Below are 23,191 nucleotides of genomic sequence, written 5' to 3'. Positions count from 1 at the left end.
CAAGGACTGGACTGAAAATAGGTCAAAAAGTAGCGAAGCCTGAAGAACTATTGCTCAGGACATTTTTTTTTTTAAATATAAAAATTGCATTATAATAGTCTGGCAACTTGCAAGAACACTATAAAGAAATGAGGAGTGACTCGAGTTTTGCACACGTTTATATTTTTCTCCACCTTGTCTGGGTCCAGAGTGAAGTCTGCATCTAGCAGCTCCCCAGCATCGTCATCAGGCTCGCCCTCATAGATCTTGTAAGCAGGGTTTCCAATCTCAACATTCATTGCCCCATTGGTCATCCTTTGGTGCTGGAAGCCCTTGGCCCTATACAAAATAATAAGGAGAGCAGTCACAATTTCATCTTTTGTTCAAGAGTAGAGCTGCCTGAAGAGTGCAAGCAGGGACACAGCCACATTACGACGGGAGGGGAGAGGCATTGCATGACTCTCACCACCATCCAGGCTAAGCCACAGCACAAGGACCAACACAAACCCAGCATTCATGTACAGGAGGTAATGTCAGATCCAGACATACTGGACCTGGATATCTTCCCAGACTCCCAATAAATCCACAATCAGTCCTCTATGCATGAAGTATCCATGGCTAAGTAAATGCTGGATTTTGGGAAGTTGCATTTTCCAGTCAGAGCTTGGAACAATGCTACTGGACTCTCCATGTCTCACTACGAGAGACACTACCACAGCTCAAACCACAACACAGTACATTATGGCACAATATGATGGACAACAATATGAAAGACCTACAGCACTGGCTAACACACAGACAGATCTATTCATTTAATCTTTTCAATAGATCTGCCCTGGAGCCCTGCTTTGAAAGAGGATAACTACACAGGACGGACACTGTAGGAGCGGGATGACCTACAGCCTCAATGACCATCAGAAAAAAAATGGCACAACACTGAGGACCAAACACAGCACAGGAACTCATGGTTAAGGGAGAGGCAGGGAAAGAGAGAGCATCAGAATGAAGAACTGAAAGAGGGCATGGAGAGAAAAGTGTAACCCTGGCAGCCGTTACCGCAAGCGTCTGGAGCCGGTTTTTCCGGGCCGGCTAGACCTGAGGAGCAGAAGAGATGCCATTACAGAGGAAGAGAGTAAAAGTGCAGACCGAAGAACGGAAAGAAGGAAGAAAAGGGGGAAGAAAAAAGGAAACGAAAAAAACAAAAAAAGAGGTCAAAGCCATCTCAATAATGTCGTGTTACTCACCCTCTCATCCTTCTCCTGTACCAGAACAACGCTCCTGCAGCCAGGAGGATCAGCAGCAACAGCATCAGCACTGCAATCAGTATCGAGACTGTGCCTGCTCACACACAGAATTAAAAACAAACAGCCTCATCAAACAAAACTCAAGAAACCTCTGTTATCAACGTCACTGTGGAAGAGCTGACTCACGTCCGCCTGAACCTGAAGCATCACCACTGGCCACAGACTCACAGCGATGCCCTTCCCAGCCAGGTGAACATCTACACACGAACACAGACACCAATACAAGATGACACAATAAAAAATATGTAAACTATGCAGTATTATAATGACAGAGATATACGCAAACAGAAATATTCATGCACACTATGAGATAATGCAAAGGATTTAACCAAGACTGATCGACAACAAATATGGATGAATGCACTCCTCACATGCACTTTGGAAGGCGAGTATTGGGGTCTATAGAGCACTGGCCATTTGCACAGTACTCATTCGTATCGCACGTGTAACAGCTGGGCTGGACTCGGCCATCTGTGCAGCTATGGGAAAAAAGAAATTGAGCAAAATGTGACAGCTTCACGCATGTATGTTTCTTTTCCGTTAATCTGAGGCAAATTATAAGTGCTCTTACCGACAGGTGAAGTTCATCACGGATGTCAAAGTATTGCTGCGGATGCACTCGCCATCCCGACAGTAGTGACACCTGTCAATCTCACATGTGCTACCGGTGTACTGGGGCGGGCAGCGGCACAGTTTGGTGCCGCTTTCGCTCTCCAGACACGTGCCTTCGTTCTGACAATGGGCTTCGCAGGTTCCTGCACACAGGATTACACATTAATTCTTAGCCACATCATAAAGGCTCATTTCAACTGTTCTTTTTCTTCTTCTTTCTATTTTAATTTTAACAGTTTGAAACTTGTGGCGTCACACAGACAACGCAAACACTCACTGTACTGGCACTGGTCGCCAAGGAAGCCAGAGGGGCAGTTACAAGTTGGCTGGTTTCCAGCGCTGACCGTGCAATTGCCTTTATTCCGGCAGTAATTCTCACAAGTGTGCAGGTTACAATTTGGTCCTGTAAAGCCTGTCAGGCAACGACAGGTAGGAGAGCCTGTGGGAGGACAGGTACATGAAGAGAAATGAAGGGAAGGATGGATGGGGAATGGAGAAAAGTGTGCATTATTTTACTGAGCCAACAGAACCATGAAGGTAGCCTATAAAGGAATATTTTAACCCAGCTGTTAACTGCAATATCGGGCATTATAAATATAGCAAAGTAAGCTACGTTTTTATATCTAACCTGTAGGGGAAGGTGTGCATGTGCCTCCGTTCTTGCAGTAGTCCCTGCATTGGTCAATCTCGCATCGATCTCCTCCATAATTAGGCTGGCAGCGGCACTTGGGCTGCTTGTGGGCATTTAGGAAACAGCTGCCGCCGTTCATACACTGGATTAAGCAGGGACCGCTAGGAGGAGCTGTAGGCGACAAAATCCTTCAGTAGCATGTATATACATACATATACAAGGCAGTGCCTGCGTACATTCTGTGTGTACGAGTGTGTATTTTCTGTCTGTGGACTCACAGATAGGAGACAGTGTGGGGGTAGGAAGCTCTACACATGTGCCGTTGTCCAGCGTACGTCCGTTGGGACAGGTGCACACAGGTCCGCTGGGGCTTAGCAGGCACAGCCACTCGCATTTCTTCCTGTCGCAGGGATTAGTCACTGATAGAAAGAGAGCGTGAGAACAAGAATTAAAAATGGGGGAGACAGCTGCTTCAGTGCACTAACTGATTACACACTGCTGCTGCTGTTTGAACTTTTGCTCTTTTCTTTTTTCCTCACACTCACTTTCAGGTTGTTTGTAACGGTGATACAGGGCGATATCCGTGGCGTGGTTTATTCCGGTTGTCAGGTTCTCGATGGGGCCTTTGCCAAATTTGTTCACCCGGAAGACGTAATTGTTGATGTAGGTGACGCCATAGATGTAGTCCTCAAACACATCGATGCTGAAGGGCTGATGGAGCTCTGAGTAGAAACAAAGGTGTAATTGGAAAGGATTCCCGACTAATAAAGACTGATCGATCAGAAGTGATTACAAGAAGAGCTGTGGAATGCAGGTAGATGCCACTCAACTGTTTTTAATGCTGTTTACAGCCACGATGGCGTCACTGCCGTTCAGCTTCACGCTGCAAATCACTGAGAGTTTAGCGTCAGCCCAGTACAGACGCTCGTTAAAGTAGTCCACCGCCAGGCCTATGCAAACACAGTAAATTAGAGAAAGTTTAAAAGAGGAAATACTCAAACTTTATATTAACTGCAGGCAAGATGATAAGAAAGTGTTGCTTTTGTATAGCTGTGTGGTTTACCGGTTGGCCATTGAATGTTTTCTTCAACCAGAGTCTCTCTCATGGTTCCATCCATAGCAGCTGTTTCAATCTTAGGGTGGTTGCCCCAGTCGGCCCAGTACATTTTCCTAATGAATGAAAAGTAATTTCTCTGATGTCAACACAATTAAAACACAGTGTGCATTCTTCAAACTCCTTTCTCCGATATGACTGCATATTACGCCTCCCACAAACCACTTACCCTCTCTGGGGGTCAACTACAATTGCATGAGGCTCATCAATCATGCCTGAGATCAGGGTTTTGCGGTGGCGTCCTCCACTTATCTGGGCCACCTCGATCACGTCTCTACCAGAGTCAGTCCAGTACAAGTTCCCTGCCACCCAGTCCACAGCGATGCCCCGGGGCATTTTCAGATCAGGAATCTGAAAACAAACAAGAAACTGAAACTGCAACAAGAATCTCCAAAAGTGGACAAATATTCTTTCTTTGTTTATGGTAGATCAGATTTCTGTAAGCACGCAGCAAGAACACACAAGAAACGCAAAGTTACCTCAAGGCTGGTGATCCTGGAGTCACTCTGGCGTCGGTCGCGGTTGCTGTTGCTGTTGGGGGACGAGGAGGAAGAAGGCAAATCGTAGGAAGAAATGCGTCCCGTGTGCCAGTTGGTCCAGTAAATGCGATTCGTCTTCACGTGCAGGTCCATGGCGTCAATGCGCACGTTGGCATCACCCTGGAAGATCTGCTCATAGCGCCAGTTTGGCATGGAAGGGTCCAGGCTGCGGATTTCATTGTCATCAGCGATGTAGAGGACTTGTCTCTGAGCTGGGGATGAAGAGCAAAAAGAGTTCTGGATTAGAAAGGCATTGAAGCAAACACAAAGAATGTACAGTGTATATATAGAAGCTACTTTCTGCTTCTCCCTTGCCACAAGGGGTCGCCATAGCGAGTAACTCTGCATATTTGATTCGGCAGTTTTACACCGGACGCTCTTCCTAAAGCAACCCCAAATAGGATTTGTGTCTTTGGCTGGAATCGAACCAGCAACCTTTTACTTGTTAACCAAAACAACAAACGAAGCCAAAACATTGCTGGATTAGGTTAGAAGTACTTACTATCAGCTTTGCATGTGTCATTGATTCTGCTGAAGTACTTGTGGCAGCTGCACTTGTAGGAACCCTTAGTGTTGTTGCAGATGTGGGAACACACTCCGAACTCCTTGCACTCGTTCTTATCTGTAAAACACCCCAAAGACCACATGAAACACAACGCAAATACAAAGCACCTTAGAGTTGTAAAACGACACATGAAAAATGAAGCCAGGGTACCTTGACATCTGTTACGTCCACTGGATGTGAAGCCAGGTTTGCAGGAGCAGAAAGAGTCGGTGCCGTTGACCACGCAGTGAGCTTCATCTCCGTCTCCACACACCGTCCTGTTACTGCGACAGTCATTCAGCACTGTGTCTGCGGGCAAGGAAACGGGCAGCAGGCGGTCACGCAGACAGTTACAGAGGGTGTACACTGCCAATCTGACAAATTCACTGTGGCCCAACATACCTTTCTTACCGCAGTTGACTTCATCAGAGCCATAGTCCTCACAGTCGTTGAAGTAGTTGCAGCGCAGAACTGAGCTGATGCAACGGCCATTCGAGCACCCGAACTCGTCCTTTTGGCACGCTGGTTTGGAAGTACTCCCTTTTGGAAGAGAACAAGAGTCACAGAGAAGTTATTTTTAACATGTTACATGTGAAAAATTAACCATAACAAAAGTCTTACGTCCAACTGCAAAACAATACGCAGCTTTTAACTGACTTCACAGTAAGTTACTAAAACCCTGCCCTCCTTATCAGTCCAATAATAAATACTCATTTTCAAAAAAGCACACTCACAGCAGTTGAGTTCGTCACTGTTGTCCCCACAGTTGTTCACACCATCGCACCGTTTTGATACAGGTAGACAGACACGGTCGTTATGGCACCGGAACTGTCTTGTGGGTGGACACTGGAATTTCACTGAAGGACCAAAGGAGAAAAAGCATTAAGGAAGAGAGGAAAACCTCTGTAAGAGCAGGCTATCAAATGGTCTTCTGTAATTCTAGCAATGTGAGGAATGCACTGGTTCTCACCACACTGTTCTGGGTTCTCATCAGAGTTGTCTCCACAGTCATCCTCACCATCACACATCCAGCCCAGGGGTTTACAAAGGGTGTTGTTGCACTGGAACTCATCCTGGGGGCAGTGTCTACCAGCTGAAACAAAGCGGCGAGCGCTCAGTCATCATCGGTCTTAGATGCTGATATTTTAAGAATTTGATTTGTTAGAAATATCCAGTGGTGGTACGATGACGCATGCTTCTTACCGCCGCTGTCGCAGCTCTCTTCGTCACTGCCATCCATGCAATCGGGATCTTCATCACAGCGCCAGCGGAGGGGAATGCAGTGGCCGCTTTTACATTGGAACTGATCTCTGTCACATTTCACATCACAGCCATTCTGAAAAGAAAAAAAATGAATTGCTTTCATTATAGCACGTCAGATCTTAAACCAAAAAGTTCAGTCAGAAGTTAAGACGTGAGCGATACCTCATCTGAGCCATCAGCGCAGTCGTGGTCCCCGTCACACTTCCAGCGCCCTGCAATGCAACGGCCGTTTGTGCAGGCAAACTCGCTCTCGGAGCACTGACGAGGCACTGAGGACACAGGGACAAGCGCTCAGAAAGGGTGCGAGCATGATTAAGGAGCAAGGAGAGTCGAAGCAAGGAGCAAGGAGAGGTGTAAGGAAAGGAAAATAGAAGAGAAAAGGCGGGAATAGAGCAGACTTAAAAAAACAACACAAGAAGCTCTGTTGAGAGCCGGACGTACGTGGATAAAATAAGTCAGATAGTTGATATCACAGGGTTGGCTCGGTGGGTACAGAATCGGGCATGTGTAACACGGGAGCTAAAAGAGCTACTGGGATTTAAAAATAAACAAATAAAATGGAAAAAAATACTGGCAGGACTAAAAGAAAAGCCGGGGGCACACAAAGGGCTGGGTAACTGGTGATAACACCTACCTCTGGCTCACAGCAACTGGCCAGTGTGAAATGCAAAACAGACATGAGATGATGTGAACGTGAGATGTGCAAATGGCCGTAGAGCCAACTAACTTAAAAACAAATTAAATCTCAACCATGCGTGTATAAATATAAGACACAAACGCAGAGTGACAAGCGAAACACTGCTCACCACTAAAACCCACTCTAATGGAACAGACTACTTAACAATTATATTACAAATCACTGTGCGTCGAGGGTGGGTGAGAGTGTTAGTGGGCGTGGTCTCATCCAAAAGTAAGAAAAGCCGGGGTGACCTACCACACTTGTCTTCATCTGAGTTATCACCACAATCATTGTCGTAGTCGCATTGCCAGCGTCCAGGCACGCAGCGGTTGTTTTTACAGCGGAACTGGTAAGGCTCACACGTCCGCTCATCTGTACAAAAACACATATTTAGCACAAGTCTCCCCTCATTGCCAGCATCTTCTATCTTTATTCACCTTCCAAAACTCTTTCCTTACCACACTCCTCCTTGGGTTCATCCGACGCGTCCCCGCAGTCATCCTCTCCGTCACACTTCCATCGTGCCGGGATGCAGCGGCCCGAGTCCTTGCAGCGGAACTCATCCACACCGCATGTCATCTGAGCTGCAACAGAGGAGACTGACTGGATTAGACCCTCAAAAGTAGATATGGGACTTTACAGGCTTATTCCCTCCTAACGGATAAACAGATCATGCCTCCTTCACTGATGCTGTAAAAAGAATTGCCTGGGTTTTAATCAGCTTCAGACTCGACAATAAAAGAGTGAACGATGACGTGATAAAAATCTAGATGCGACTCTGTTTCGCTCTGTAGTTTTAAATTTCTCTTTTAAACTCCAGCACAATATTCTGTACATCCAGATTTCCTCTGGTGCTGACATTCACAGCGTCTCATCAGTATAATTGGTCAGATTCTATTACTGAGCCATTTTATTTCGATGCGGAGGAGACGCTCTTCATAAGCAGAGCAATTGTTTTGGTGTCGTAATAAAAAGATTTGTCTTACTGCAGTTGGCAGGCTCATCAGATCCATCCACGCAGTCGTTGTCCCTGTCACACACCCACACCCGTGGGATACAGCGCTTCGTGATGGTACACTGGAACTGGTTGGGGGCGCACGTCACCTCCGCTGCACATGAGGCAAACACATGGGCCCATTTACTTCATCACACTAAATAAAGACAAGCTGCTCTCCCATTTGAAGAATTCACATGTTAAAAGACTGCCGTGCTTGGGTTCTGCTACCGGCTCCTTCAAACTGCAAACATGGAGATTCTGCTATAAAGGTGCTAAAATGCTAATTTTGACCTCTGGATGGTACAACTGAACAGTTCATGTAATCTCCCTCTAGGGAAAATGAAATGTCCTTAGCAAATGCCATCCCAATTACATTATGCAACATAATTTGGCCCAAGGGCTTCGTTGCTAAAGGAAAGGTCAAAAAGGACAGAGATCCTCTGGGGAGGGACACAGCGTTTAGCAATTTCCCATCTCCTTAATAGTATAGTGGCCTAAGTGAGACAAAAGAAGGACGGTTAAGGCCTCTCTGCAATCCGATGGGTTCATCCTCTGGGGACAAATTTGCTACAAGTGACGGAGACAGCTTGCTCCCAACCAAAGTGTTTGAGATAAAAAGGCAGTCACACTGTAGTGAACGGGCAAGGCAGACACTAAGAAAATAGCAGAGGAACTAATGACTTACGGCAGTCTTTCTCGTCCTCTCCGTCTCCACAGTTGTCCTGCCCATTGCAGCGGAAGATGCCGGGGATACATCGACTGGGGTGGGAACATTTAAACTGACTTGGCAGGCACACGTGGATGTCTAGGGGAAAAAACGCAAACAAATTTCAATGAATAGTGATTACATGGGATAAAGATTTTCAACTCCAATTTAGACTCTCTAGATATGTGTAGGTGTTTGTACCGCAGTTAGCTTCATCAGAGTTATCCTGGCAGTCATTGTCTCCGTCACAGATGTAGGCCGGGTTAGTACAGATGCCCGTACCACACTGGAACTGGCCTGGTCTGCACCTAAACTCAGCTACAGGGAGAATACGTGGCACATTATTAACCACCATAATCAAAACATCAGAAAACAACAGTAATGTCTCCCGACTGCTACAGTCTGATCACTCACGGCAGTCTGCGGGCTCATCTGAGTGGTCACCACAGTCATCTTCAGTGTCACACTTCCACCAGAATGGGATGCATTTGTCGTTTTTACAAACAAACTGAAGGAAAAGAAGAAAAACAGATGATTTTTTTAATATCTGGTAGTGTGATGTGTGATCATGTTTTAATACAGGCAGATATGCTTTTACCTGACTGGCGGTGCAGTTGGACAAGCAGTGTTTGCCATCGGCTGCTAGGTAAAAGTTGGTGGGGCAAGCGCACTTGTAACCTCCTCCAGGAGAGAGCAAGCACAGGTTACTGCAGCCTCCATTGTTTGTCTGGCACGGGTGGCCTTCCACTGAAGAGGAGAGACGTGTTAACAAGGAGAACACAGAGCAAATCAGACAGAACCAGGGCACAGATGAAGATTAACACGTGGTAGTTAATGACGAGTATCTTTGTCCTACCATCAGGTTGGCGATATGGGTGGTAAATGTGGATGTCCATGGGTCTGTGTAAGGTGCTGATCAGCATCGTCTTGTTGGTCCCCAGAGTCTTATGAGCTCTGTTGATGGACTTTGTTTCCCAGTCTGTCCAGTAGATGTACTCCTCAAATAAAGTCATGGCAAAGATATGGGGAATATCCTGGGTCAGAACTACAAGGTGCAAGCATAAAGACGGAGGATTTAGTCACAAAATCAACACCTGAAGTTGGTCTTGTGTGTTTATGTATACGTTACCTGTATGTCTGCTTGTTCCATCCAGGCTAGCAAACGCAATGTAGTCCTCCCGAGCGTCGGCCCAGTAAATGCGGTCATTAATAAAGTCCAGAGTTAGACCATTGGGCCAGGTGATCTTATCCTCCACAATGACGCTCCTGTTGGTGCCATCCATCCCAATCCTCCCTATGTGGGGGCTATCACCCCAGTCAGACCAGTACAAGTACCTGTGAAGGATATTTATAAGGTTTACTGATTAATAGCAAATCAAAATTTAACATCTACAAGGTGCAAGATGTCCCAGACGTTCAACCTTCTGCACAAATGTATCCATTTTAAGATATTTTGTCTGACAATTATGCACTGACCATCAAAAATGGTTAATGTCTGAAGAAACGGAAAAATACGTCATTTCTGAGGATTAAAATTCACAACTAAAAAGATGGAAAACATTTCTGTGAGCTTTTACAGCAGCTGACAGGTTAAACTGGATACAAATTTTCACTGAAAACAGGAAGACTATCTTACTAGAGAGTAAGAGAGAGAAATGTATTAAAATTGTGCTTTTTAAGACGAGACCAGAGACAAAGTGCTTCACAGGAGTTTCATCAAACAAGGTGGAACACACATGAATCTAGTAAGCGAGCTTTATCAAGCTTACATTTTTTAAAATGTTACTAATTCTACTTGTTTTAGGAATTGTACATAAGATTTTTGAAAATAAATCTTATTCTGCCTGCAGTTCTCCAAAGCACCACAAGAGGTATTATTACTCCTGCTTGAGAAACTGATTTAGAGTCTCATATTCATTTCAACTCATGTAACCTACAACAGTTGTAGGTTACTGACTACAAGTGGGCCCATCACTTCAAACAGAAACCAACAAATTCTTTTAAGAAAAAAACCCCCTCTCTGTTAGCACTTTAGGAACAATTTGCAGTGTCACTCTTACCCGTAGCGTACATCCACAGCCAGAGCGCGAGGCTCCCTCAAGCCGCTGTTGACTAGAACTGTTCGGTAAGCTCCGTTAAGCTTCGACACCTCAATAGTATCCCGTCCTTTATCGCACCAGTACAGGTTTCCTCCCACCCAGTCGACTGCCAGGCCGTCTGGGTTGCTAAGTGATGTGCGGTGAAGAACCTGACAAATGAACAGGCAGGTTTTATTTTCTGAAAATGAATGCGCGTCTTTGGTTTTCACTGCACATAATGTACACACACACAGACACGGACACATTCATCATTTTGAATATAGTTTCAATTTCTAGCAGGTATTAACAGCACATTTTATTTCTCTCCTTCCACCAAGACGCTGCTACGCTGACCTGAACATCGCTGCCATTGATGTGCATGCGTCGAATCATGCTGCCCTGGGTGGTCACATCTGTCCAATAAATCATCTGCTGGCGATAGTCGAAGTCTAGAGCCACGGCATTGTTCAAGCCCTGTCAAGGCATGGGAGCTGCATTAGTCTGCTGTGTAGATAAACTCCAGCACTTTCCAATCACATCAGCAGGACTGAACCTGCAGGGCTCACCTGTTTGATTAAGGTGTAGTTAGAGCCGTCCAAGTTGAGCTTTCTCAGGTAATAGCGGTTGGCAAAGATGAGGAAGGGTTCTTCATCTGCAAGGAGTGAAGAGAGAATATGACATATTATGAGAGGCTTTCCCTTAAACACATCTCTGAATGCTATTAATCTGTCACATTTCTTACCAGAAGTGGATTTGCATATTGTGGGGTTCTCAGGGCTAAGCTGGAAACCCTCCACACACAGACAGTGGAAGCTGCCGTGCGTGTTGATGCACCGCTGCGTGCACGGGTAAGTGGTCGTGCATTCATCTATGTCAATACAAGTCTTCCTGTCATCTTTCAGATGAAAGCCGGGATGGCATCTGCACTGTGGGGGAGCAAAGCACAGAGCAGGTAAAGCAGCGGTACGTGCAAATTTTTTTACACATCCATTACTTAAGAACTCAAGTCCCAATTTCATGCTGTTCACTTACCTTAAACCCTATTTTCAGGTCTTCACAGAGCTGGGAGCAGCCACTCAGTTTGCTGTTCAGGCACTCGTTAATGAAGCAGTTGAGCTCATCAGAGCCGTCGCCACAGTCGTCTTTATGGTCGCAGAGCAACGTCTCGTTCACGCAGTTTCCATTATTGCAGATGTACGTGGTGTCGTTGCACTTCTTCTCTGCTCCGCAAAGTGAAGCAATGAAATGAGAAACAAATGAAGGGAAAATGTCAGCCGGCGTAGCTGATATAAAAGCCTCGGGGATTACTTTCAGTCACAAATGCTGAGAGCGGATTACAATTGCCAAAAAGATAAAGATACTGGAGTCTTATTCTCTTTTAGGCTTGTTAGCATACAGTATTTAATTACAATATAAAGACTGTGACTTCTCCTTGTTCACTTTCTTTCCTGGAGCCTCCTCTATATATGCTATAATATTATTGTCCCTTTATTTTTGTATTTTTTATCACACTAATTCAATAAATATATTGAATACATGAACTGAATAAATAAAGTACTTCTGGAGAGACTCTGTGTGTCTAACCTGGGCCAGTGCACCGGGGATTTTTTGGAGCTTCATCTGAGTGGTCATGACAGTCGAAGTCTCCATCACACTCCCATGAATTTTTAATGAGACAGCGTCCGTTCGCACAGCGGAACTCGTTCGGTCCACACGTCGGATACTCTGCAGCGACAAACGGTACATGCTACTTCAAAAAAAAAAACACTCAGGAGGAGGGAGAGTGTTTCAAATCACAGGTCACGGCTCCACTCACCGCACTCCTGGGACTCGTCTGAGCCGTCGCTGCAGTCGTTGTCATGGTCACACACAAAGTGCTTGGGAATACACTGTCGGTTCTGGCACATGAACTCATTGCTGCTGCATGTGTTGTTGAAGTCTGAGACACAGAAATAATTGGCGCACGAGTGAGATCATTAAAACTGACACATATTCCTTAGTCTATGAGAGTTATTAAAATCTATTCATCTTGATCAAACTCAGCCCTCAGCTGGAACTCACAGCAGCCAGCTTTCACGCTCTCATCAGCTCCATCAGGACAGTCTTTATCTCCGTCACACATCCAGCGTTTAGGAATACACCTGTGTGATTCGGGGCATTGGAATGTCTCTGGACTGCAGGTTTTAGTCTCTGTAATAGAAAGAGGTGATTGACTGGAATGCCTATTAATGTTTTTTAATATTAAAAAAAAAAAATCACATTTTTTGTACACAGCCTAATGTTTTGCACTTATTAAACTAAAATTATGTTTAGTGTGCAGAAGACCACTCATCATTTCCTTATATTTTGCTATGAAAATGTGAGGTAGGTAGCAAAGCACATGCAAACATGTGGTACAATTCAGTTCTCCAGGCTTCTCGAAGGACATTCAAAGCTCTTCTTTGGATGATGGCTGCTTTTTGTTGCTTTCTCTATAAAGACTGTCCCACACTGTTTAAATCATTTTGAGGTCCGGGCTTTGGGGACGCAAATCCATGACTCATAGTGTTCCATTGTGTGTTTTTCTATCTCAGCTCCTATGTCTGGATTTCTTCTTATTTCTTAAGGACATGGATTTCAGATATTGTTCATCTGCTGTAGATACTCAATGCCTCTTCTGCATTTGTACTCTGCTTCTCCAGTTTCCTTGGATACAACTTATTGGTTCTTTGCTAAGTTGTTTGTCAGTGTAGACTGATCCATACCTTGAGTTAGGTGCCTTTTTATGCTTATCTTTGACGCATGAGTCAGTCACGTGGCTTAACAAACAAAAAGAAATTCTCAGAAAATGTTCAGGTACAAGAACTCGACTGAAAATAACTGAACGCCTGGAGATCTACTGATCAAGACCACTAAAAATTGCAAGAAAATCTTACTGATTATAAAAGTATACAGAAATGAGGAGTGACTCATACTTTTAATCAGTGCTGCAGGTTAAAAACTGTTGCAATATTCACTCAACTTTAGGAGTTCAGTGTTTGTCCATGTCTAAATATGTCTTCAGCACTTACTGCACTTGCTGTCCTCGTCACTGCTGTCCCCGCAGTCATCCGCTCCATCACAAACCCAGCGGTTAGGAATGCAGCGGTGGTTCCCACACTCAAACTGGGTGGCTGAGCAGAACTTGTCTAAAGGAGAAAGTGAGAACGTGTAAAGTGCAAAGCAAAGAGATCGAAACAAAGCAACGGTCTGTTGTCCTGTACAGCGTATACGAACTTACCACAATGAGCCTCGTCTGCACCGTTCTCACAGTCGTTCTCCTTATCACAGGTCCAGCTCATAGGGATGCAACGTCCGCTGGGGCAAGCGAAGAAGGGCGTCGGACACTTTGTTTTCCCGCTCCCTGGCAGAGCAGCAGAAAAGAGGTGAGTTTGAAAAGGAAACATCAAAGAGTTAATCCAGCATGAAGAGAGAAAAACAAATTACATTTACTTTGCTGTGTTTTTCAAGGAGAATTACCTCCCAAACCACAATTTAATGGATGAAAACATTCATTGTTTTTCCCTGTTCCCTGTGGCATAATCCAAATAGTTCTTTCTACTCTAACAAAAAACAAAAAAAACCTCAATCCAAGTAGATTTAGCTGTCAGATGTAATTAAAATACCAGGGCAATTTCTTTCATCTGAGAAGTCTCCACAGTCGTTGGCTCCGTCACACTGCCAAGAAGGTGCATAGCAGAGTGTGGTGAACTCGCACTTCTGAAATGTTACTCCCTTCACTCCCAGATGGAAATAACTGGAACAGTCTGTGGCGGCTTAAAGAGAGAAGCAAAACATTTTACCACCGCCTCAGAGAAGCAAAAATGTCAACATTTAATTTTTAAAAACAAATCTGATCATCTTAACTTACTGCAGTTCATCTCATCACTAGCGTCCTCGCAGTCCACTTTCTGGTTGCACTTGCTGGAGTTGGAGATGCAGCTTCCGTCTTTGCACTGGAACTGATCGGCCGAGCACAGCGTGGCTGGCGACAGGAGAGGCGGCGGTTAGTGAGAGCAATATTTTAAGAAATGCGAATTCAAAAACGTTTGATTAATTGGAAAAACACACTCACTGTTACAGAAGAGCTCATCTGAGTTGTCTCCACAGTCATCCTGCCCGTTGCACCAGGAGCTGTGACCCACACAGCGGGCATTCACACAGCGTCTGTAGCCCTTCTTGCAGACGCGGTTGGCTGAAAACCAGACAGGATGGATTCTAACTACAAAATCCAACAAGAAAAAACACGGCTGATAGTGTTTGGACACGCAAAAAAAAGGTTCCACTCACCGCAGTATGACTGCTTCTCATCAGACTTGTCCTTGCAGTGAGCCATGCCATCACAAGTCAGGGTGTAGTTAACGCAGTCTCCATTTCCACACTCGAACTCATCAATGCTGTTACATGTAGTGTTGAGGGCTGAAAAAGAGAGAAATAGGGACTTAGGAAGAGTTGCCTAACCCAAGACAATCAGAGCAGGCACAGAGCCTATATCTGTCTTTGCTTGTTACTTTATCACATCAAGTTCTGCCCGCAGAAGAGTGTCTGCTCATCATCACCAGCAGAGTAAAATAAAATACCACGCAACAGTACCATCTGGGAAACACAGTAATGCTGCTCAGTCTCAGCTCATTCGGCAGTGTGCGGCCTCAAACACTCAGCCAAGAGTTTTTAACATCTATCTTCAGCAAAAACAATAACAAGTTCTACCAAAGACAGTCCCCGACCAGCCCCCTTCTCTTCAGTTATCAAGTTATCAACCTAAATCCACGGAAGAAGTGTGATGAGTCCTCCAAGAAGATTGGAACAACCTACCTCGAAAATCAGTGTACAAATGTATCTCAAGGTTGTTGTGTTTTAAAGGCACACTGATCTGATTTAGTGTTTCTGTTTACTTATGGAGCTATAAAAAAAAAAAATGTGTCGGAATTTTGAAATCGCTTTATTTCATGTGTATAAATATTTCCTCCATATAAGCGTGTCCTGTAAGAGTCCCATTCTTGAATTACCTATGCAAGTGTTGTCTTCTAATAGCTTCCTGTCGCCCCGACAGCTGCAGTTGACCCTTCCCTCAGAGGTCAGCAAACACAGGTCCTGACATCCCCCGTTGTTAATACGACACATGGAGAATTCACCTGTGCAAACAGGAGGACAGTTAGCACACAAACCTGAGAATTTCTGATCTCGCATCCAATCTCCTGACACACAGGCGAACACACATCACGAGCAGACAGAAACACCTGGGTGAACCCGGCAATGGCTCTGCCTCAGCTGAATGCACAATGTGACTATCTAAATAGGATTTGCGGCTGTTACAGCGGGCTCTCAGCTTGCATCGGTGCTGCGGGTATTGGTGCAAAACTGTTTACTGAATAAGGGAACTCGAGGGAGAAGATACGGTAGAGTGGAAAAATGCTTGACTTGATTGAAATAAAAAAAATACGAACAATGATAAATGCAGAGAGGGAAAAAAAATAGGAGAAAAATTCAGGATTCATCCACTTATCATAAATGTGAAAAAGATGTTGAGTGTTTTACCGGCTCAGGCTCAACCAATGTTCACAGGCTTTATGTAAGATTTGCTTCACACATTTACATGAAACAGTCCAGCAGTCGTAGCCTTACGACAGAGGACTGTGATGAAAAATCCCCCAAATTTTACATTGAATTTCCTCATTTGGTGTAAAGACTTACAGCTGTTAGTGTCATTGGCCACCGCGACAATACCCATCGGCTGTTGAGGAATATCAGCACGCAGGACCTTCATATCTGCCCCGGTGTATTTCTCAGCCCGGAGCACAGCCCTCCTCACCCAGTCGGTCCAAAAGATGTAGTCTCCGTACACCGCCAGGCCAAATGGATGGACCGGTTCATTTTTCAGCACGACCTGCAGGGGGAAGCAAAACCACAGTCATGAGAACCCCGGTCTTTTTCTAACAAACCAGTGAAAGAGTAAAAAGCTGACGGTTGCTATTTAAACAGTCACATTGCACAGCCATGCAGCATTAGAAATATCTTTAGTGTTTTTGTCACTCACATAGCGCCTACTGCCATCATACTCGCAGCGTTCAATCTTGTCCAGTGTGGCGTCGGAAAAATAAAGCTTTTCAGCGCGGTGGTCTATGGCCAGGCCGTTGGGGGTTCGGATGTCCGTGCCAATGATCACAAGGACGTTGGAACCAGTCAGCGTGGCGCGCATGATACTGGGAGACTGCTCGTTCCAGTTGGTCCAAAACATCAGGCTGTGGGGAAAACATAATAATCAGTGATACAAACAGGTGTAATGAACTGGCGTGAGCAGAATGGCCTGCAAATCGGCGATATGAACAACTGAATCTTACCTCTGACACTCGTCGAGAACGAAGGCCCTCGGGTGGTCGTCTCCTGACATGGTGACTACTGTATGCCGGTCAACGGCACCCCAGCGGCTCTGGTCCACAGTGTGGCGGGTAATAGTCGAGGTAGTGTAGCTCGTCCAGTACAACATATCCCAGGCTCTATGGTATGCCAACCCCTCCACCGAGCCCACATCTGAAAAAGCATGAAGGAATCGAGAGAAGAGCATACAGACAGCGAGAGAAGGCAACGACCAGAGGTGGGGGACGGAGTAGACAGAAGAGGAAAAAGGGAGAAGAAAAAGAAGCACGTCAACTACGGGGTTATGTTAAAAGGCCAAGTGTAGACCGTTTGGCAGCAGCTCAGAGCTGGCAGACTGCTGTGTGGCAACCCGGAGTCAGGGCTCTGGGCATGACAGCTTAGTATTAATGACTAAGAACACTGTGTGATTCAAGGCTTTTATCCAGCAAATAGTGGAGGATAAAGGTCACAATAACAGTTACCAGCTAGCATATTACTTTCCACTGGACTGCCTCATCAACAGATGAGAAGCAAGAGGTCATTTTTGTCTGCTTTCCCAGCCTTGAAATGAATAAGAAGTTGGGAGCTTCATGGCTGAAAAGAGGCCAGAGGACAGACAAGAGTCAGCCAAGATGGAGGAACACAAAGTTCTGCAACATCAGATGGAGAACAGCTGCACTGGTATTGAGAAAACACACAACACACACAAACAAATACTGTAACTTGTGCTTCATGGAGTCAGAGACCGCTCCAAATAATAAGTAATAGTCACCTACTTGTTACTGCAGCTGCTGCAATGGAACAGTGCAGGTCTAATGATTAAAGCAGCCTTTTCTTAGGACTGGACATGATCTCATCCCATCAGATGTCGGGCCAAAGCAACACTGAGGTTTACCACCAGGTGGGACAGTTCACACTACACCTCAACATCTCCAGTGCGACACCACAGACGTGAATCATCGCGCGTCCAGCGCACGCTATGAGACTCTGAGAGAAGCAAAGCGACTGAAAATCAAGCGGAGCATTGCAACACGCACGGCAACTCTCCCCCGCTTCTCGCACTCATAAATCAACACCCTAACAATCGATAGAGAGCGGCGTGAAATCCATTCACCCCCATTTCCTCCTTCTTTAGCAGTGTTAATGAATTTTAAATCACAAACTGCCACCACTGTCTGCTCAAATCACATTACTGTTGATCTAGGGCTACCAAAGATTTTGTACATTTTCACGCGCCGCTTGTGCCAAAACAGGTAAGCTGAATATACAGGTCTTGAGCTCACGTGGTTACACTGACAGTGATTTTATGGCCGTTTATCTACAGTAGGTATGATAGTAGTGTAGTGTTTGCCATCAGGCTGGGAGTCAATAATTACCCCGATTCTGAAGGCAAACACTGTCTCACTGTGTCGCTCTTTGTTTATTTTTTGTATCAGCACGGGTTTTTGTGCAGGCTGTGCTGCAAATGCACGTCAAGACAATGCAGAGGCCTTTCCACAAAATGGGAAGAAACTAAATAGAGCATGGGAAAAAAAAATTATGTTGATATGTTGGGCCTCATTAGGCCCTCCCACAGAGAGTTGGACAGCCCATCCATGTCCTGCTCTATCATAATCAGTCCAGAGTTCACCTACCGCTTACTTGGTTTCATCCTGTCTTCCTGTCAAACTATCTACCTCTCCTTTCCACTGTTGCATTTTTCTCTGGAAGTCCCTTTCCTGGATATATGAGGAATACTGATTGTGGAAGGCGAATGCCATGTGGAGTAGCTGCCTGCTCTGAACTCACACAATCTACAGCATTCACCTCTCAACACCCGCTTGCGCTTAACAGGAGTTCAACCAGAAGAATGACTAACCCAGCAGCTCAGAAATCAGGTGTGTGACTTCAGTGGAGGGGCCTGATCTGACTTTGTTCCCCTCTACAATACCAAGCCAATAAGAGGTGGAACAGATCGAGAGGAAGCAGCTTTAACTGTACACTTAGTCAGTTTTTATACAGCCAGCACAGTCACATGAATGGATGTCATATGTGTTTATGTATTTAACATGATTCAGTCTGAGGTGATTCATGTTAAACTTTGAACTGTAAATCTGTGTGTTGTCATTTCTGAGAACGCTGCTACTGTAATGTCCTTAATCATTCCTACATTTATGATCAGAAGTTTTATGACCGGATTGAACAAACTGACCCAACAAACTGTGAAGACAAAATGTTGCTGTTGAACTCTACAAGCTCAGAGGATCTGCTGGGCAACAGTAGCAGTGACCCTGGAGTGGACAATGTGGAACACGTTCTAGTCCCAATACTAGATTCACTAATTCTGGTGCTGGGAGTTAGCGGACACACCATAGTGATAGTAATCTTATGTAAGCGATGGAGGAGAGGGGTGGGACGTATTGGACAGTCTCCCCAAAACTCTGTGATGGGTATGGGGACAGACATCCTGCTTCTGGCCCTGAGCGTTTCAGACCTGCTTTTGCTCTCCATGCTTCCCTTCCACACGGCTGCTATAGCCATGCAGCACTGGCCGTTTGGTGACTTCATGTGTCGTCTGGTGGGCTTCCTGGGATCAGCCTGCTCCTCAACCAGCATCTTTACTCTGGCCACACTGGCTGTGTGTCGCTATCTGACTGTGGTGAAGCCTGCCAGAGCATATTCCCTTCTCTCTGCTCGCCGAGTCTCTGTAGCTGCCATACTGGTCTGGGTCCCAGCCTGCTGCCTTGCTGTTCCACAGCTAGTCTTTCGCTCTGTAGGAACCCCACAAAAAGCCATTGACGGGCTTGCATGCTTTGCTTTCCAGACCCACCGTGACCAGTTGATCTATGGACTGTCTCATTTCTTTGTGGCCTTCTTTCTACCGCTAGTTACCATAGCAGTGGCATATGGCAGCATCTACATGTTCCTATGGAGGAGTCGGCACGCTGGAAGAGCCCCCCAGGTGGAGCGTTACCAAAGCAAAGTGACCCAAACGTCGGCTATGCTGGTGCTGGCTTTCACCCTGTGCTGGCTGCCGTCCTATGGCATGACGCTGGCCTTACTGGCAGATAAAGGCACAGGAGCCACTGGAGCCTCACCACGTTATGGCCCCTTTGCTGTGTTTGCACGCTTTATGGCAACCTCCTCTACAGTGATGAACCCTATTCTCTATGTGCTGATGTCTGAAAAGTTCAGGCAGGACCTACTGAGGCTGTTCAAGAGGGAAGGACAAAGAGACAGCGGGGATGTGGCTATGGCTGCTGCCTGACAGTATTGCCACGAGTAACTAACTTGAAATAACGCGACTATTTCATTCGCGCACAGCGAGGAACTGCTGGCAACTGGGATCGACAAAAAAATACAAGCTAAAAAACTTGATCAAAGACTAAAGATAAACTGGACGTCAGCGTTGCCTTCATGAACAAAGTCAACTCAAGAGCTCTCACAGCAACAGTCAGCATCATTGCTTTGAACAACAGTTGCTCTTGAATTGAGCAGGAACTTTGCTCTGGGATTTGTTGCTTTACATGCACAGCGGGAATATCACGCATTCCTTGTAAAAGAGATTAAAGTAAAACATTAACGGTGCACCCGTGTTCTGTTGTGCTGAGATAAGGTGAATGAAAGTCTATCTGTCTCTCAGCCTGATTGTATTGCTTCTCACTCTGTTCTCAAAAAAATGCTTTTCCTTTGTTTCTACTTTGGCTACATCTACAGAATAAATATGAGTATTTTGGGGAAAAGCCAGCAGATTTCTTCTCCAGGAAGATTCCTTATCAGGGAGTCTTATGACTGGACAAATGACAGGAGCCATAAACCTTGGGTGGGGTAGGGTGGGGTGGGAGGTTTAGGCCAGATCACCATGTCATGTTAGTTACTTGGACAGAGCACAAAGCATTAAGAAAACTAACTTAACAATCGGGAAAACTCACTCTCTACTACAGTCTTGCGGTCAGACCCGTCATCACTGATCTGCTGGATGTTGCCAAAATGAATATCACTGAAGAAGATACGGTTAGCTCCTTTGCCTCCTCCTCCTCTGTAATCAAAAGTGAGTGCGATGACGTTCTTCATGTGCTCGGGGTCCTCGAATGGTTTTATGGGGGCATTCAGGTTGTTTTCGTCGGACAGGTGAACGCTCTTCAGTATGGTGCGCTCCGAGTAGAGAAGGTAGCCATCGTAGTCGCGGCAGCTGCGGCCGTCTTCAGCCAGCATGCCGTGGGCGCAGGCACAGGTACGCTGTCCTTTGCCACGGAAAAGGCAAAGCTGCTGACATCCACCATTGTTTTCCTTGCACACATTTGTTCCTGTAAAGAGAACAAAATGCAATTAAATATACATTTGAATTATAATATATTTCCACCTGACTCTTATTATACTTTTACCAATTTTAGAGAATATATGTGACGGCATGTGAAGGCAGACGATGCAGCGCACAAAAAGAGCCAAGCAATGATGTCATCAAGAACATTTCCAGCATTTCCTGTGTTTGTTATCTTAGCTTTGCTGTTTGCAGATAGCTCTCAAAAATATGTCACAAAAAAATGTAGTTTATCAAACAGTTTCTGATGTGTAAACTCCAAGTAAGCAGTGCGCTATTTTACCCCAGGTCTTTGTTCCAACAAGCTTCTCAGCTATCACGGGAAACCCGTGCTCAGCGCACTCATACATGCCCAGGGATGCCTGGCCAATCCGTCAGTGAAATTTGCCCCTTTAGTGATACTGGGGATTTTTCTGTAGTGATAACACTGTGTTTACTGTGACTGATCAACGTTTTAGTGTAAACCTTATGGATTTATGTATTTGCATTGTTGCAAAAACCACTTTTGCACATTAATCTAGAAGTTTTGAAACTTTAAGAAGCAAAAACACGATTTTGTTCACTTTTCTGTTCAGATTTAATGTCGATGTATTAATTATTGGACATTTTTAATGTAGGAAATTAAAACTTAATAGGGAAAATTTACTCTCCACTGCTGTATATTAAATAATAATGATACATAAGTGTTGTCAAGTGATAAGCTCAGGGTTCACATAGCGCTACATCTATAACTTTGTTTTTCCACTTCAGGGCTGAGATGACGTCAGCTCAGCATGAATATCCAAGCCCTGCGTCCTGTTTGCAAGGACAGCCAGTCATAAGAAAATCTGGGTTTTAGAAAGAAGAAGCTTAAGGATATAGGAGCAAAAATAACAAGTTTCAAAGATATGATAAACTGAGGTGCTCCATAAAAGCCTTTAAAGAGTAAATAAGGAGTGTTTTGAAATGCAATTCATGCAAAGCTATTCCAGGAAGTGCCAGAATAAAAAATAGGGAGCTGGAAATGAGCGTAACAGGTCACCTTTAAAGCACACTTTGCTTACCTTTCTGCCTGGCCCTGTTGAAAACCTTGATGTCTTTGAGCTGGACCCCAATGCCAGTCCTCAGTGACACAGAGTCTGTGGCATTGTCCTTGCTGCCTCTCTTTATGGAGCCATTAGCATGCGTCCTGGTTGACACCAGACAGATTATCAGCATTAAACACAAGCTCAAGTTTGCTGATATAAATATATATATTTATAAATAAACATTAGGACTGTGGGTGAATACCATTTGCAAAAAGAAGGATAAGACTGAGTAGGAATGGTGTATCTGACCTGTCACTCCAATAGATGTAGCTCTCAAACACAGAGACAGAGAACATGTCCATGTTGTTGTTGCCCAACACCACTTCCCTGTTTTCTCCAGTCTCCAGGTTGATGCGCTCAATCTTATCGGTCCTGGCATCGCACCAGTACAGCATACCATCCTACATTCGCACATTAAGTAATGTTAGGCCCACTCTCTGTGCTGCAAGTCAGCGATATAAGTGTAAAAAATGACCTGTTGCGGTGTACCTCATAGTCGATGGAGATGCCATTGGGCCAGCTGATACTGACGTTGACGAGGATGGCTCGCTCAGATCCATCCAGGCGAGAGCGTTCGATGCGGGGATACTGGCCCCACTCTGTCCAGAACAGGTAGCTGCTCGCACACGCATACAAAGACAGCAAACCAAATACCGCAGTAATCAATACTGAGATAAATCACAGAAGCTAAAGTAGGAACCTGGCACAGTGTCCTTCGTTCTCACCCTTTCTCAGGATGGACAGTGATGGCACGAGGTTTGTCCAAGCCCTGCGAGATCACCACATAGCGGAAGGAACCATTCAGCCTGGCCACCTCAATCACATCGAAGCCTTGATCCGTCCAATAGATGTTTCCTGTGGAGGACGACGGAGAAACAATTTCCTGCTTTTTAAACCACATTTACCTAGAAATAACACTTTTTTCTCTCTGTTTTTGCATCTACTTTCTGTTTTCTCACTTAGTGCAACAGGTCCACACTGTTGCTTTTAACAGTGACAGGCA

The 23,191-nt window shown here is 45.2% G+C and overlaps 2 protein-coding genes across 2 annotated transcripts in view; one reads left to right on the top strand and one right to left on the bottom strand.

Moving 5' to 3' along the window:
• Nucleotides 1-23,191, bottom strand: part of lrp1aa (low density lipoprotein receptor-related protein 1Aa) — a 96,274-nt gene that overhangs the window by 2,627 nt on the left and 70,456 nt on the right. Inside the window, exons 37-88 of the mRNA XM_031747979.2 lie at nucleotides 22,914-23,043; nucleotides 22,678-22,804; nucleotides 22,438-22,589; nucleotides 22,165-22,289; nucleotides 20,733-21,107; nucleotides 16,806-16,995; nucleotides 16,502-16,706; nucleotides 16,159-16,351; nucleotides 15,474-15,599; nucleotides 14,755-14,883; nucleotides 14,540-14,659; nucleotides 14,336-14,449; nucleotides 14,091-14,240; nucleotides 13,706-13,828; nucleotides 13,497-13,613; nucleotides 12,508-12,636; nucleotides 12,263-12,385; nucleotides 12,031-12,171; nucleotides 11,479-11,666; nucleotides 11,189-11,372; nucleotides 11,013-11,098; nucleotides 10,801-10,920; nucleotides 10,429-10,616; nucleotides 9,498-9,703; nucleotides 9,225-9,413; nucleotides 8,967-9,115; nucleotides 8,783-8,876; nucleotides 8,570-8,686; nucleotides 8,348-8,467; nucleotides 7,652-7,774; nucleotides 7,124-7,249; nucleotides 6,921-7,037; nucleotides 6,149-6,255; nucleotides 5,927-6,059; nucleotides 5,694-5,816; nucleotides 5,458-5,580; nucleotides 5,126-5,263; nucleotides 4,895-5,032; nucleotides 4,682-4,801; nucleotides 4,120-4,391; nucleotides 3,810-3,991; nucleotides 3,590-3,696; nucleotides 3,357-3,476; nucleotides 3,072-3,248; nucleotides 2,805-2,945; nucleotides 2,524-2,697; nucleotides 2,173-2,334; nucleotides 1,855-2,038; nucleotides 1,655-1,762; nucleotides 1,410-1,480; nucleotides 1,224-1,317; nucleotides 174-318 (exon numbers count right to left, since the gene is read on the bottom strand). Of these exons, the coding sequence (XP_031603839.1) occupies nucleotides 174-318; nucleotides 1,224-1,317; nucleotides 1,410-1,480; nucleotides 1,655-1,762; nucleotides 1,855-2,038; nucleotides 2,173-2,334; nucleotides 2,524-2,697; nucleotides 2,805-2,945; nucleotides 3,072-3,248; nucleotides 3,357-3,476; nucleotides 3,590-3,696; nucleotides 3,810-3,991; nucleotides 4,120-4,391; nucleotides 4,682-4,801; nucleotides 4,895-5,032; nucleotides 5,126-5,263; nucleotides 5,458-5,580; nucleotides 5,694-5,816; nucleotides 5,927-6,059; nucleotides 6,149-6,255; nucleotides 6,921-7,037; nucleotides 7,124-7,249; nucleotides 7,652-7,774; nucleotides 8,348-8,467; nucleotides 8,570-8,686; nucleotides 8,783-8,876; nucleotides 8,967-9,115; nucleotides 9,225-9,413; nucleotides 9,498-9,703; nucleotides 10,429-10,616; nucleotides 10,801-10,920; nucleotides 11,013-11,098; nucleotides 11,189-11,372; nucleotides 11,479-11,666; nucleotides 12,031-12,171; nucleotides 12,263-12,385; nucleotides 12,508-12,636; nucleotides 13,497-13,613; nucleotides 13,706-13,828; nucleotides 14,091-14,240; nucleotides 14,336-14,449; nucleotides 14,540-14,659; nucleotides 14,755-14,883; nucleotides 15,474-15,599; nucleotides 16,159-16,351; nucleotides 16,502-16,706; nucleotides 16,806-16,995; nucleotides 20,733-21,107; nucleotides 22,165-22,289; nucleotides 22,438-22,589; nucleotides 22,678-22,804; nucleotides 22,914-23,043 (7,595 nt within the window). The remainder of the gene's footprint in view (nucleotides 1-173; nucleotides 319-1,223; nucleotides 1,318-1,409; nucleotides 1,481-1,654; nucleotides 1,763-1,854; nucleotides 2,039-2,172; nucleotides 2,335-2,523; nucleotides 2,698-2,804; nucleotides 2,946-3,071; nucleotides 3,249-3,356; nucleotides 3,477-3,589; nucleotides 3,697-3,809; nucleotides 3,992-4,119; nucleotides 4,392-4,681; nucleotides 4,802-4,894; nucleotides 5,033-5,125; nucleotides 5,264-5,457; nucleotides 5,581-5,693; nucleotides 5,817-5,926; nucleotides 6,060-6,148; nucleotides 6,256-6,920; nucleotides 7,038-7,123; nucleotides 7,250-7,651; nucleotides 7,775-8,347; nucleotides 8,468-8,569; nucleotides 8,687-8,782; nucleotides 8,877-8,966; nucleotides 9,116-9,224; nucleotides 9,414-9,497; nucleotides 9,704-10,428; nucleotides 10,617-10,800; nucleotides 10,921-11,012; nucleotides 11,099-11,188; nucleotides 11,373-11,478; nucleotides 11,667-12,030; nucleotides 12,172-12,262; nucleotides 12,386-12,507; nucleotides 12,637-13,496; nucleotides 13,614-13,705; nucleotides 13,829-14,090; nucleotides 14,241-14,335; nucleotides 14,450-14,539; nucleotides 14,660-14,754; nucleotides 14,884-15,473; nucleotides 15,600-16,158; nucleotides 16,352-16,501; nucleotides 16,707-16,805; nucleotides 16,996-20,732; nucleotides 21,108-22,164; nucleotides 22,290-22,437; nucleotides 22,590-22,677; nucleotides 22,805-22,913; nucleotides 23,044-23,191) is intronic.
• LOC120440209 (delta-type opioid receptor) lies at nucleotides 18,235-20,597 on the top strand. The gene has a single exon (XM_039612149.1). It carries the CDS (start codon nucleotides 19,034-19,036, stop codon nucleotides 20,066-20,068), a length of 1,035 nt encoding a protein of 344 aa, XP_039468083.1. The 5' UTR covers nucleotides 18,235-19,033; the 3' UTR covers nucleotides 20,069-20,597.

This window comes from Oreochromis aureus, linkage group 5 (genome assembly GCF_013358895.1).
Source record: "Oreochromis aureus strain Israel breed Guangdong linkage group 5, ZZ_aureus, whole genome shotgun sequence".
NCBI lineage: Eukaryota > Metazoa > Chordata > Actinopteri > Cichliformes > Cichlidae > Oreochromis > Oreochromis aureus.
The sequence above is the reverse complement of the archived record's forward strand: the minus strand, read 5'-3'. Positions and strand labels throughout refer to the sequence as shown.